The 12,537-nt window shown below is 40.2% G+C and overlaps 1 protein-coding gene across 1 annotated transcript in view; it reads left to right on the forward strand.

Moving 5' to 3' along the window:
• The window catches only part of pom121 (POM121 transmembrane nucleoporin), a 53,632-nt gene that overhangs the window by 20,809 nt on the left and 20,286 nt on the right, over positions 1-12,537 (forward strand). The window contains 3 exon segments of the mRNA XM_052035965.1: positions 1,306-1,409; positions 4,864-6,403; positions 9,046-9,127. Coding sequence (XP_051891925.1) covers positions 1,306-1,409; positions 4,864-6,403; positions 9,046-9,127 — 1,726 coding nt within the window.

The following is a 12,537-nucleotide window of genomic DNA, read 5'->3' on the forward strand; positions in this document are numbered from 1 at the left end:
GTACACCCTCTGTGTAGGTGGGACAATTAGCTTCAGGATTTGATCTCGGGGATGATGTAGGAATGATATATTTTAAGGCGGGTCTCGTGAGAGGAACCTACAGGTGGTTCTTGAATTGGTGTTCTTGGATTTGGGTCGACCTTTGGGAAAACAGATGGAATAGAAGCAGGTTCAGGCCATTCAGCTCCCTCATGCTTGCTGCACCATTCAACAAGATTGTTGTTCATCTTTTATCTCTACTAGCCTCAATTCTCCTTATGTAAAAGTCTATGATCTTTTATCTTGAATGTACTCGCGGACTGAGCCTCAGCAGCTCTCTTAGCTATAGAACTCCAAAAGTTCACCAGCTATAGTGGAGGAAATATCTTCTTACCTCTGTCCCATATGGCTGACACTCTACTTTAAGACTCTGACCCCCTGGTTCTAGACTCCAGCCCACAAAAATAATTGCATCAAACCTGCAAAGTCCGATAGGAGTTTTGTACATTTCAACGAGATCACCTCTCATAAATTTGAAAGTACAGTTCTAATCTGTTTTATCTCTCTGCATTTAATTCCCTTAAAGGCATTAGTGAAGTGGACAATGATGTGGTAGCCTGATGTTGAATTGGCATATTATTGTACTGAGGAATGCATTGTAAACTCTTGACAGAAGAAACATTAATTTGTTCATTGCTGATATTTCTTAAATTTGAGAATATTCTATTCAAATTTAATTGCAATGCAAATTATTCAGAAGATATGAGATTTGAGCTCATGATCTGGATTCTTGGTCCAGATTCCTAAATTACTTGTCTACTCTGCCACTTAACCATTCACAGAATTACTTTTAAGTGTTTTTTTTGTAGGCTGACATAGAAGCAAGTTTTGAGAAAACAAGGTCCTGCAATAACAAAGAGGGAGGTGACTGGTGGTTGGGGAATAATATTGGATGAACTCCATGCTCCGTTTTGATTTGTACTGGGTCTGTTGTTTGGATCATTTGCATTCAGCTTAATGGATTTATCTACTGTTTTAACATCTCTTCATCATATAGAATTTCAACAACATCCCTCAGCACAGCTGTGGAGTGCCAAATGTAATTTATTTGCTGTAGTTTTGGGACTGGGTTATGAACCCATAGGTTTCTGACTTGATAATGCTATCAACTGAGGTTACAAAATGGCACTGAAGTGCCTGTTAAATTGTTTTACAGGTTTGGCACCATTTTTACTTCATGCAGTGTAAGTTTGTGTTCTCTCAAATTGTTGAGAAAGTGAATTGATACAAGATTTGTCCAGCTAATTGAAAGTTTCTTTGCTTTAGCATCCTCCAATAGAACTTGGGTACACAATTACTGCAGATGATATGGACACTGAAAAGAGAGCACGTCTTGACAGGATTAAGAAGGTGTTTGCAGGAGAAGGAAGGTAAGGCAATATATTACTGGTGAAGAACATCTTTTTCTTTTGTTGTTTGGTTTAGTAAAGTAAGTAAATTGTTCAAATTTAGTACGTTGTGACTTTGTTCTTTCTAGTGTTCATGTTATGATCAAGGTATACTATGCATTACTTAATACTTGCGGAATGTGTAACTAAGTGGGTGTGAATAAGTTGTCCACTGTGGGTTCAGCTGTTTTGCTTAATAAAATTATCGTGTTCTAAAACTGAATGGAGGCTTGCAGTTCAGCCAACCATTTTCTGGGTGTGCCTGAGAGTGAACAACAAAGGCCTGTTTACCTGCGTATAATGAGGCATCCTCAGGGCTCAAAATGCTTTTAAGTTGCAATCATTTTCTATAATTATAAGTATAACTACCTTTGATGAAGCGACGATGCAACCACCATCCTGTATAACAAAAGTGTAGTATATAATATATATAAATTCACAAAACTTCCTAAGCATGTTATTAAGACTGGAATGATTGCTTCTGGTGTTAACAGAGCCTTCAAAGTCATTGGAGCCTGTGATAACAGCAGTGTCGGTGTCAGTGTCAACATTTACTACCCCAGTAGTGGAAAGCTCTGCTGACTCAACACCCATTTCCACTTCCATTTCTGCCATAGTCTCCAACCCTTGCTGGACAGTTTGAAGATGATGCAGGACCACAGCAACTTGATTGCCACTTCAGGTGTGTAATAACAGGAATGCATTAGCAGGTCATATCTACCTTCCCTTCGATCTGAGTTGAGGGTTAGCGTAACATATTTAAATATCATCCGAGTAGTCCAGGGCACATCATATAGATTGAGCCAGTTCTGATTATAGAGAGATTGTGTTTTCTCCAGAATTATTCAGCTTAACTCGATGTGCAAGTAATACTGTGTTTATTTGCTGTCTGTTAGGTTCCAAAGTGAAATGAGTTTGGATATTTGTACAAGTGCCTGATAGACACACAACACAAAACTGTCCCTAATTTGGCACTTTGTGCATTTGGCTGTGCTAAACCAGAGTTAATCTAGGTGTGCTCGAAACTGTCATTGGTCATTGTATGTGGGAAGAATTCTGATCTCACCATTCAATCCATTGTCGAAATTTATGCACTTTCCTCAGATGAGGCTAAAGCAATCTCATAACATGTTCTCCCTCTTACATTTATTGTGCCTTACTTTCATTGTCTGCAAAAGAATCGCATTTATTTGAGGTGTTTCTCCTAATAATGTTGGGTTTCTCTCTGCTTGTCTTAATTTGTTTTCTAGTTTGGTTCCAGTCATGGCTTAATGGTGTGCCATTGCATGTTATTTTATTTGCTCTCTCAAAATGGGATTATCTTTCATGGCAATCAGCACAGTTTCTGGACTTTAAGGGTTGAAAGAAATTTCCTTCAAAATAGTTACTCTTCTCATCCTGTCTTGCAAAAAGACCCTTAATGTGATTGACAGCAAAATTAAAATGTGGGATTAAAGGGACAGAGGTAGCTCAGACACTAATCAATGTTAAAATGCGTGCAGGAGCATAGAGACCTTGGTGTGTACACCCTTAATACTTGGAAGGTGACAGGACAAGTTGAAAAGGCTATTAAGAAGGCATATTTAGTTCTCGGCTCTATTAAAAGGTGCATAAGAGTGTAACAATGTGGAAAATATGCCAGATTTTTATGAAACTGTAATTAGACCTAATCTGGAATATTGTCAGCAGTACATCTTAAGGATAATGCCTTGGAAAGTGTGCTGACAAGATTTACAAGAATCCTAGCAGGAATGGAAAAACTTGCATTGTGCAGAGAAACAGGAGAAGATGGAATTGCATTCATTAGAGAGAAAGTATAGAAGATATCTGAAAAGTGTTCAAAATCATGAAGACGTGAAAATAGGCTAATTAGGGTGAAGTAGTTCCCATTGATGAAGGTATAGATATAAGAAAGCTAGCAGAATCTGAGTGAGTTGTTTTGAAACAGTATTGGAAACAGATTTTGAAAGGAAATTGGAGTGTTGTTGTCGTCCCGAAATCAATTTTCCCTTTCCGTCCACTGTAAATAACACAGTGCCACAAGGTCGATTCGAACAAATACCTTTATTAGCAGTGCACCACTAGGAGAATTCTCTTCAGCACTCACTAAGAGTCACTTCCTGAGTTCTCTCCGAACAAAGGGCAGACAGACATTTATACAGGAATTGTCATGCACATCCCACGCAAACGGCGCCGCGAGTTTCGGTCAAGCTATAGAGATCCTGAGACAGCTATCACACCTTTTGTCTTAGTATAATTGAGTTATAATCAAGGCTTTCAAAGGCAGGTATCACCCTTCATTGTTCAGACCAAGTCTTCACCTCGATGTTAATTACACTCAGTATCGCCACCGTCTGACATATCGGAATGGTTCGTTACCCGAAACAAAGCAGCTTGCTAGTCCTTGCTAAAGAACTATAAATGCATATATATATATAAATGTGTGTGTGTGTGTATATATGTGTGTGTGTGTGTATGTGTTTGTTTGTTTATTTATTTATTTATTTTGTTTGTTTGTTTGCCAGTTATAGGTATGGTTGCAATTCTTAACCCTTCACTTCTTCATTGTAAAGTATCTTTTGCTATTTGACTATGTTGATAATATTTTTAAATGCCACTTGCTGCTGATGGGCGTGCATTGCATTAGTGGAGGGCTGGATATTGAGTTCAATGTTGAGGTGAAATAAGTCATTACTACTTTCAACTTTAATTTTGATGGTCCACAGTCTCAAAGAGCGAGCATATTCAAATTTAATTTTAAGATACTCAAAATGATCAATTTGCTATTATTACTTCAAATCATACATCTTTGATACAAACGTATTGCTGTAATCAAATCTGCGTTTCAGAAGAATTAGAAATTTGGATCTTGTGCAGATACCTTATTGAATTCATGCTTGAGGTGTATTAGATTGACTCCTAGTGTTAATTCAGGATGATAATGTAACTCAGAGGAAGCACTTAATAGAAGTAATTTTCTGTGAAAACCAATTGGATCAATACTTGCAACTGAGATGAGACCAGGTATTTAAATCTAGGAATGGGTGCACATTGAGAATAAAAAAATTGCAATGCATTTTTTTTTGCAGTTTTAAATTCATTGATTTCCTCTGACTTTCATGAAGTAATCAACTTTTTTCTTCTTACCAGATTCTGTTAATGGAATAAATCCAAGTACATGGTTTAAAACTTCAGAAGCTTCCATAAAATCTTATAAGAGCGAATTATTGCTTCCACCTCCAACTCCTACTCCAACGACTTCTGCCATGACAATGACAACTGATATTCCAGGATTTAAGCCAGTTGATGTTTTGAAATTCTCGTGCTCCTCCATTACCCAACCACTTGTAACACCAATCAATAAGCCTGCTCCAAAGCTATCACCACTACCACCAACTCCTGCCAGGTTTCTGTTCTGGTTAGTGCACAAGTAAAGTAAACTTAGCAAAGGGCCTGAAATGAGTGTGACTGCATGTACTGGGAATTCTTCAACTCCAAGCACAAGTTTTAACCTGTCGAGCACAGTGGCTGTAATCCCAACAGGGATTAGCACCACGGTTTCTTCATCTGTCAGCGTACCTGAGTTTAAGCCAGTGTTTGGTCTGCCAGTGACGCAGCCGACGACTATCACACCAACAACGTTGAGTTCGGGAATGCCACTTACTACACCCGTAAGCTTGGTAGCACCAGTAACATCAAACTGTGCCACCTCAATCATTCCATTCAAGCCGGTGTTTGGAAACTCTATGACACCTACAACTGCCACCACCACATCTGCACCTTTTACTTTTGGCCAGTCAGTTCAAGCAGTGGTTAATAATGAAGCCCCTCCTCCCACAACTTCAACACAATCAAATTCAACTCTGTTCCAATTTGGAGCCACCGGTGCATTAACAAGCTCAAACATTGATTCAGAAGTGAAGTGCTCGAAAGCTGCAATTAGTTTTGGCTTAAATGAAACTGTTCCTTCAAAACAAAATATAGCTCCTGCAGTAAGCAACAACCTGTCAAGCCAGCAACAATTTCAGTTTGGTTCAAACCCATCAACAGCAACTACTGCTGCACCAAGCACGGTCTTCCAGTTTGGGAAGACCTCTGCAGATGCCACTGCAACAACAGCTGGCTTGTCCGTTCCTGTCTTTGGACAGCCAAAAGTAGTTACAAGCCAGGCATCAACAGGCATTGCAGCTACTTCGAATATGTTTGGGAATTTTACCCCTTCTGTGTCAACACCTTCGACCACTTCAAGTGTTCAGCTCACACATACGTTTGGAAACTCAGGAAAGACCTCCCTATTTGGTAATGCCACAAGCACACCACCCTTTGGGGCCCCGACAGCCTTTGGAGGCACAAGCAGTCAGTCATTGTTTGGAGCTAATGCTGCAGCAACTCAACAAACCCCGAGTAAACCCCCTTCCTTTGGCAATATTGTTACTCCCTTCAACTTTGGCGCTACGCCCACAAAGCCAGCATTTCAGAGTACCACTTCACAGTCTGCATTTGGAACTCCAAGCCAGCCAGTGTTTGGGGGCATTACAGCTCAGACTGCATTTGGGTCAACTTCTACACAACCAGCTTTTGGTGGCACCTCAGTAGGTTTCTCATTTGGTACAACCACCTCTTCCACTGCTGCTCCAATGTTCAGTGCTACTAAGAGTTCAGGTAGTGGTACAACTGGTTCAATCTTTGGTTCCGCACAAGGTTTTGGCTCCTCAAGCCAGCCAGCCATAACGACCAGTGGTTTCAATGTTGCTGCCTCAAATCCAAACATAGCTACAGCTGGCTTCTTCGGTTCAGGTCAGAGCGGATTTTGTGCTTCAAACCCTTCCATCCCGTTTGCTACTTCCACCCCGACATCATCATCATCTCAAAATATGTTTGGGTCCTCATTGACTAACCAAGGGACACAGAACCAGAGTACTCCACAGTTTACTTTGGAGCTGCAAACGCAGTTGAGAATAAGGCTACTTTTGGAGGTGAGTGAAACCTTTACTCCTATCCTAGCGTATAACAGTTGGTGAGTTGTTTTGCACAGGTGTAATAATCGCCCTTGAGAGGTGTTCCTATAAACCAGAGACTTTGAAACTGTGATCTGTGGACCAAATTTTTCATCTGCTTCCCTTGCTTCAGCTGACCCACCAGCCTTGGTATTCTACAATGTGTGAGGCCTAAGGTACTGTAGAATTTCCTCTGATTTCTTACCATTGGATAGAAAGAAGATCTGAGGTAGTCCCTGGGGAGCAGATCATAGGGGATTGCAGGTGGAAGCGAGCTGGTACTACGATCAAAGCAGAAAGGATGAGAATGAGGATGGAGCTCTATGATCACTGGGCAGACAGAGGCTAGGGACTTGGTTCTGGGTTGGATGGGATGATTGGGCATGGGTGTGTTCAAGAGAGGAATTATGATGATGTAGAGAGGGAGATTGTGGTAAATATTAGGACTTTTGAGTAGAGTGGGTTTGGAATGAACATCTGGCAGTTAATTGGGGTTGAGAGGGCCAAGGAACTCAGCAATGAGGTTTGGAAGCAAATGAAAGGATGTTGGGTAGGACTGTGGTGTTGGATTGTGAATGAAGAGATTGTATATCAGGATTAAGAGGGGTGGGGAGTGGGTGAGTGATGGGGGTGTGCAGGGTGCAAGGTGATTGGATTGCAAATGGTGAGGTGGGCGGTGTGATGTAGTCGTGAAGTGGGGGCGAGGGAGGATATGTTGGGCAGATGATTCAGGGAAGGAGATGAGTGGTTAAGGGGTGGCAGAGGTGGTTGATTAAGAGGTTGGGAGGAAAGTTTACTGAAGACGTCAGCAGTGAGGTGTGTGGGCTAAGGATGGTAGTAATCTCCCTGATGATCCTGGGTCTGTCTACTGACAGCTCAGATGGGGGTCAGCTCTCACTGTTGCCAACAATCTTGTACCGAATTGCCTGCATCTGAAAAGCTGTGTCTGTCATCTATTACAGGCAATAAGATGCCTGTTTCTTCATTTAAACCAACGTAAGCTGTGGAGGCAGCTCTGGAATACCCAGGAGAGCCACAACTCCTTAAAAGGAGCTATGGGTGTCACCATCAGCCTGTTGACTTGGAGCACTGTGAAGGCTTTGGTTGAAAATGTTGCATCTGGGTCATTGGGGCCTACCTGAAACCAAGGCCTGTGCTTGTCTGAAGCTGGCAAGAATTGCAATTTCAACAAGCTCATTTGAAGAGCTGATAAGAGGACAGTGGACTGCAAGATTGTTTGAATTATTATCACTGCTGTGGCCTCCTGCTGAGAGTTTTCTCTTGTTAGAGGCAGGCAAACATATTTCAGCATGAGAGATTCCAGGATAAGGCTGGTAGTAGTGGTAGACAAAGACAAAATGTGTCCACATTCCTAACTTGGGGTAAAAAAATATTTCCCCTCTGAGATTCATGTATGAATAAGAAGATTTTCGGAGGGGAAAAAAGTATTTTTCAATTGCTTGGAGTATTGTTTTTAGGGTTTTGTGGTCATATTTAAGGAAAGAGTAACTGACCGATCCTCTATCATATTTTCTTTATCCCCTTTCACTTATTCAATATCATTTCATTTAGCGACTACAGTCACAGGCCTCTGCTGCCAGGATCTGAAGCACTGGGGTTTGGTTTGGTGCCTGCCCACATTTAACCTAACGTTAATGCCGTTCCTTGTTATTGGAGGAGCTTATCATAAACCCCATTGAGGTAATGCTGAAACAGGCCTCATCCCTCAAGTCAAGTCCTGCTTCAGTGGGTCTCATAACCAGGGTACTATTTTGCACGTCTTGTCAAAAGACTGTTGGAATACTATTTGAAGCCTCTGCACTTGCATTTCATGTGCATGGAAGTGCCGACAAAATTACAATTCTTGATTTTCTGTTCTAACCTAGAAATGGCCTGCTAAGTCAAGACATTTGAGCATTCTTATTCAAAGTGTCTAACCTCACAAATGAGAACATTTAGACTTGAAGCTAAAGGGAGTGGAACAAAATATGGTTATTGGGCAGGGTGGTAGGTCAATTGGCAATTGTAAATTTTGCCCTGGGTTGTAGGGTGAGTGGTAGAATCTGGGGGGAATTGATGAGAATGTGGGGAGAAAAAAGTTGGAATAACATAGTGTGTAAAATGGATTGTTGATGGTCAGCATGGACTCAGTGGGCCAAGGGGTCTGTTCCGTGTTGGATTTCTCTATGACACTCTTAAGGGGTCCAACAGTTCTAAATCTGGATAAATCACCACGCTCAGAGAATGTGTATGGCAGGTTCTAAAAGTAATAAGGGAGTAATCATGAAATTTGCCATTTAACAATCCTGTTTAGATTCATGTGTGGTGCAAAGGACTGGGAGACCGCTAATCCAGTACCATCGCTAAAGTTGAAAGGGTTAGACCAACTATTTACAGGCCACTGAGCATATCAATGGTGGTGGTGAATTGGGGGGGGGTGGGGGGGGGGTGGGGGGTGGGGTGCAGGGTGGGGAAAGAATGTTTATGTAAATCACCATGAGAGACAGCTGAATCCATAGCAGCTGAAGGATTTAAAAGAATATCACGTCTAACAAGCTTGAGTTTCTAGAGGATGCTCAATGAGCCGAGCAAAACTAATGGTGATCAACATTGATCTTTAGCAATGTTTGATCAGAAAAGCAGAAACCCGTGGAATCAGAAAGAAGGTGACAAGTCGGATTGAAAATTTACTAATGGCAGAAAGTAAGTTTATAGAAATGATTGAAAGGCTTTATGCATGGTGTATTGTAAGTTTCCCTGGTGTTGGGTTTTCTTGTTTTCTGTGATTATATATATAAATGACTTGGATATGAATGTAGGAGCCATGCTTAGGAAGATGGCAGTTGGTTGCAAAATTATCTGCAAAGTGACTGATAGAAAAAGGGCTGGTAAGGTGAACAGAGAAGTGATGAATGCTACGTGTTCTGAAGAAGTGCAAGTTCTGGGTTACGAAAGGGAAACAAGGCAATTTGTGTAAAATAGTGGGATATTAACAATGATTTCAGAGTACACGTCTATAGTTACCTGCAAATAGCAGAGGAAAGGGTAAGGGAGGTTTGTGTTACGTGCCATTGTTGGATGAGGCATAGAATATGAGCAGGGTGCTTAGGGCATGAAACACCTCGATAAGCCACCTCTGGATTTATCTGCAGAGTCCTCATCATTTGCATTGCAGGAGGATTGATAAAACTGGAAAGGGTACAGACATTTTGGGATAGTGCCAGGGCTGGATAATCTAAGTTATGGAGAGAAATTGACTAAACTGGGAAGACCTAATCAGGTGCATATAAAACTTAGAGGCCTGGTAGAATGAATAGAAGTAACCTGTTCTCTGTGCAGCTTGGTCAGTAACTCTGGATCACAAATTTAGGGTAATTAGTTTGAAAGATTAGAAGAGAATTGAGGAGGAAAATCCTTAAGGGTAGTGGGAGCCCCAAACTAGTTTCCTGAAAGGTGGGTGGAGTTTGCAATCCTGAGTTCAATGTAAAAGAATATTGGAACAAGCAGCTGAAGGGCTGCAACCAATAGAACTGTGGGCATTGTTTATTGGGAGGCTGAATACTGTCCTTTTTGCACATTTATTACAGATTCTAGTAGGACTTCTGCCAGGTGAAAACGTCTTTCTAAACTTAGTTTTTATTGATATAAAAAATCAGCTTTTGCTTTGTATTTCTGAGTCACTTTTTCATTGGTTTGAGGTAGGTCTGTTGCTTTGTGTGAGGCCTTTGACTTTGAGCTTAAAATGTTGAGACTTGGGTTTGAAGGAAAGCTGCTTTAAATCTTTGTGCAAATGAAATCTTTTCTGTGTAAGTTCGCCTTAAAAACTCCAGGAACATTCAGTTATTTTAGCCTACATACTGATTTTTGTCCAATAGATTTTCTGTTTTTGTTAGTTTGCAGTTATTTGTTCCACTGAGTTCTACATGGAAAAGCAAGCTGAAAATGAGAATGTCAGTAGCAAATAGTTTATTTTTCCCCCATCCTCTCATAAATGCAAAGAATTCCTCAATGATTTGACACTAGTTTCTCTAATGGTATTATTCTTTTGTAAAACTCATCTGTAAACCCTGGGGTTGTTACAGAAGACCCTTAATCCAGTAATGTTTTGACTAATTAGAGTCCCTATTACAGCCTCAATTTAGATCCAGTGTTTGCCACTAGTGACTCCTGAGATGTTGTGGTCTGTGTAGCTAAAGATGGAAATGATGACACAAGCTGGAGAAGAAGCTATATATTCATTCATATCCCTTGTGTAATATGTCAATCCTAGTATTGCATTTGATGTTTGTAACAAGGCAATTTTATAGGGTCTGGGATTTTCTTGTGGTTTGCTCTAATGAAATAGAATTTTGCGATAGATTATGTTTAAAAAGGCCAGATGAACATTTTGACATGACAAAAAAAATCACATAGTCTTTGTGGTTTCTTCATTATTCAAGCTTTAGTAACATAATGTTCTGATAATTGAGCTAAGCATGTGCACAGGAAAACTTAAAAGATGGGTAAAGACTCCAACCAATACCCTGATATCTGGTGGCAGAGGAATGTACCCAACTTCACTGTCAATATTATTTTCTCGGTCCTCGAACAGGACTAGAAAATTAAGTAGGCATTTCAATGATGAAGGAGCAGTACAATTTTATTGGTGAGGGAAAGGCCAAAGTTGAATTACAGCAACATATTGTTGCCTCCTTTTAGAGTGGGAGCCATCTTTCGGAAGGTCACTCTCACTAAAGAGAGGGGTACTGTAAAGCTTTTAAATTTCATTGAAACCAAAAAGTCTTTAATTTTTGCCATTCAATTGCACAAGCCTTAAATTAACCATTTTAATCCAAGACATTTGATAAATACTTGAAAATTGCCAGGGTATGGGGAAAGAGCAGAAGTAGGACTGATTGAATAGCTCTTTTGAAGAACTAGCACAGGCTGAGTGGCCTCCTTCTATGTTGTGTTGTTCTCTGATTTTAGAAAGGGATAATGAAAATAAAATTTCAAAACGTATCAATTACATCACACTTTACAGTTGTAAGAAGGTTCATCAGGAGCAATGTGGTTTTCTTGAAAGCTGTTAGCTTGGGGATACTACAAATGAAAATCAAGAAATGCCTGTTTAAAATAATGTGTAAATATTTACAGTGGATGAGAAGCATAGCATGTCAGACATCCCATTCAATTAATATTAAATTGGGAATGGTTACACACCAAAAGTTAAACATAAACAAAATAATAGAAAATAGAGGTACTGAGATTTCCATCCCAGTATTTCTAAGGAAGTAAATTTAAGTCCTCTCATTCACTTTCAAACTAAAATATTGCAGGTGCTATAAATCTGAATTTAAAGAAACGTGCTGTGAATATTCAGCTCAGACAGCTACTGTGGACAGAGAAATAGTAAATACTTCAGGGTCATAATCTTTCATCAGAGCTGGGAGCTTGGCCTCTTAATTTGAGACTGTGACTTCTGCTTCCACCCAGCCAGGAAAGGCGAACGTTACTGTCAAGTGCCTTTTAGAACTTCCAATGTTTGAATGAGATCTCTAATTCTTCTGAACTCTGGAGTGTATATAGCTTAATCTTTGCTCATATGACTAATCCACCATCCCATATTGCTCAAATCTGCTTAATCTCTCTTTATGGAATAATCCATCCCAAGAATCAAACTGGTGAACTTTAGTTGCACTCCCTCTATCACAAGAATATCCTTGCTTTGGCAGGAAGACCAGACCTGCATTAAATATTCCAGGTGCAATTTTGCCAGAACCTTTTATGATTTAAGTAAAAGATCGATATTCTTATGTGCAAATCCTTTTGTATTAAAACCAGCGTACCCTTTCTCTTCCCAATTGCTTGTTGTACTGCACATGAAATTACAGCGATTTGTGTACAAACTCGCACAGGTCCTTCTGAATACTAGCACCTTTCATTCTCACCACTTAACTAGTAATCTTTTCTGTATTTTTCTACTAAAGTGGATGACTTCACATTTTACTATACTGTTATATCCTTGCCTTTCTATCATCCTGAAGCCTTGCTGCATCTTCCTCTTAACTTGCAATGCTCCTCAACCCACCCCCCCAACTTTGTTTCATCAGCAAACTCTGATATATTATGCT

Source organism: Pristis pectinata, chromosome 21 (assembly GCF_009764475.1).
Source record: "Pristis pectinata isolate sPriPec2 chromosome 21, sPriPec2.1.pri, whole genome shotgun sequence".
Classification (NCBI taxonomy): domain Eukaryota; kingdom Metazoa; phylum Chordata; class Chondrichthyes; order Rhinopristiformes; family Pristidae; genus Pristis; species Pristis pectinata.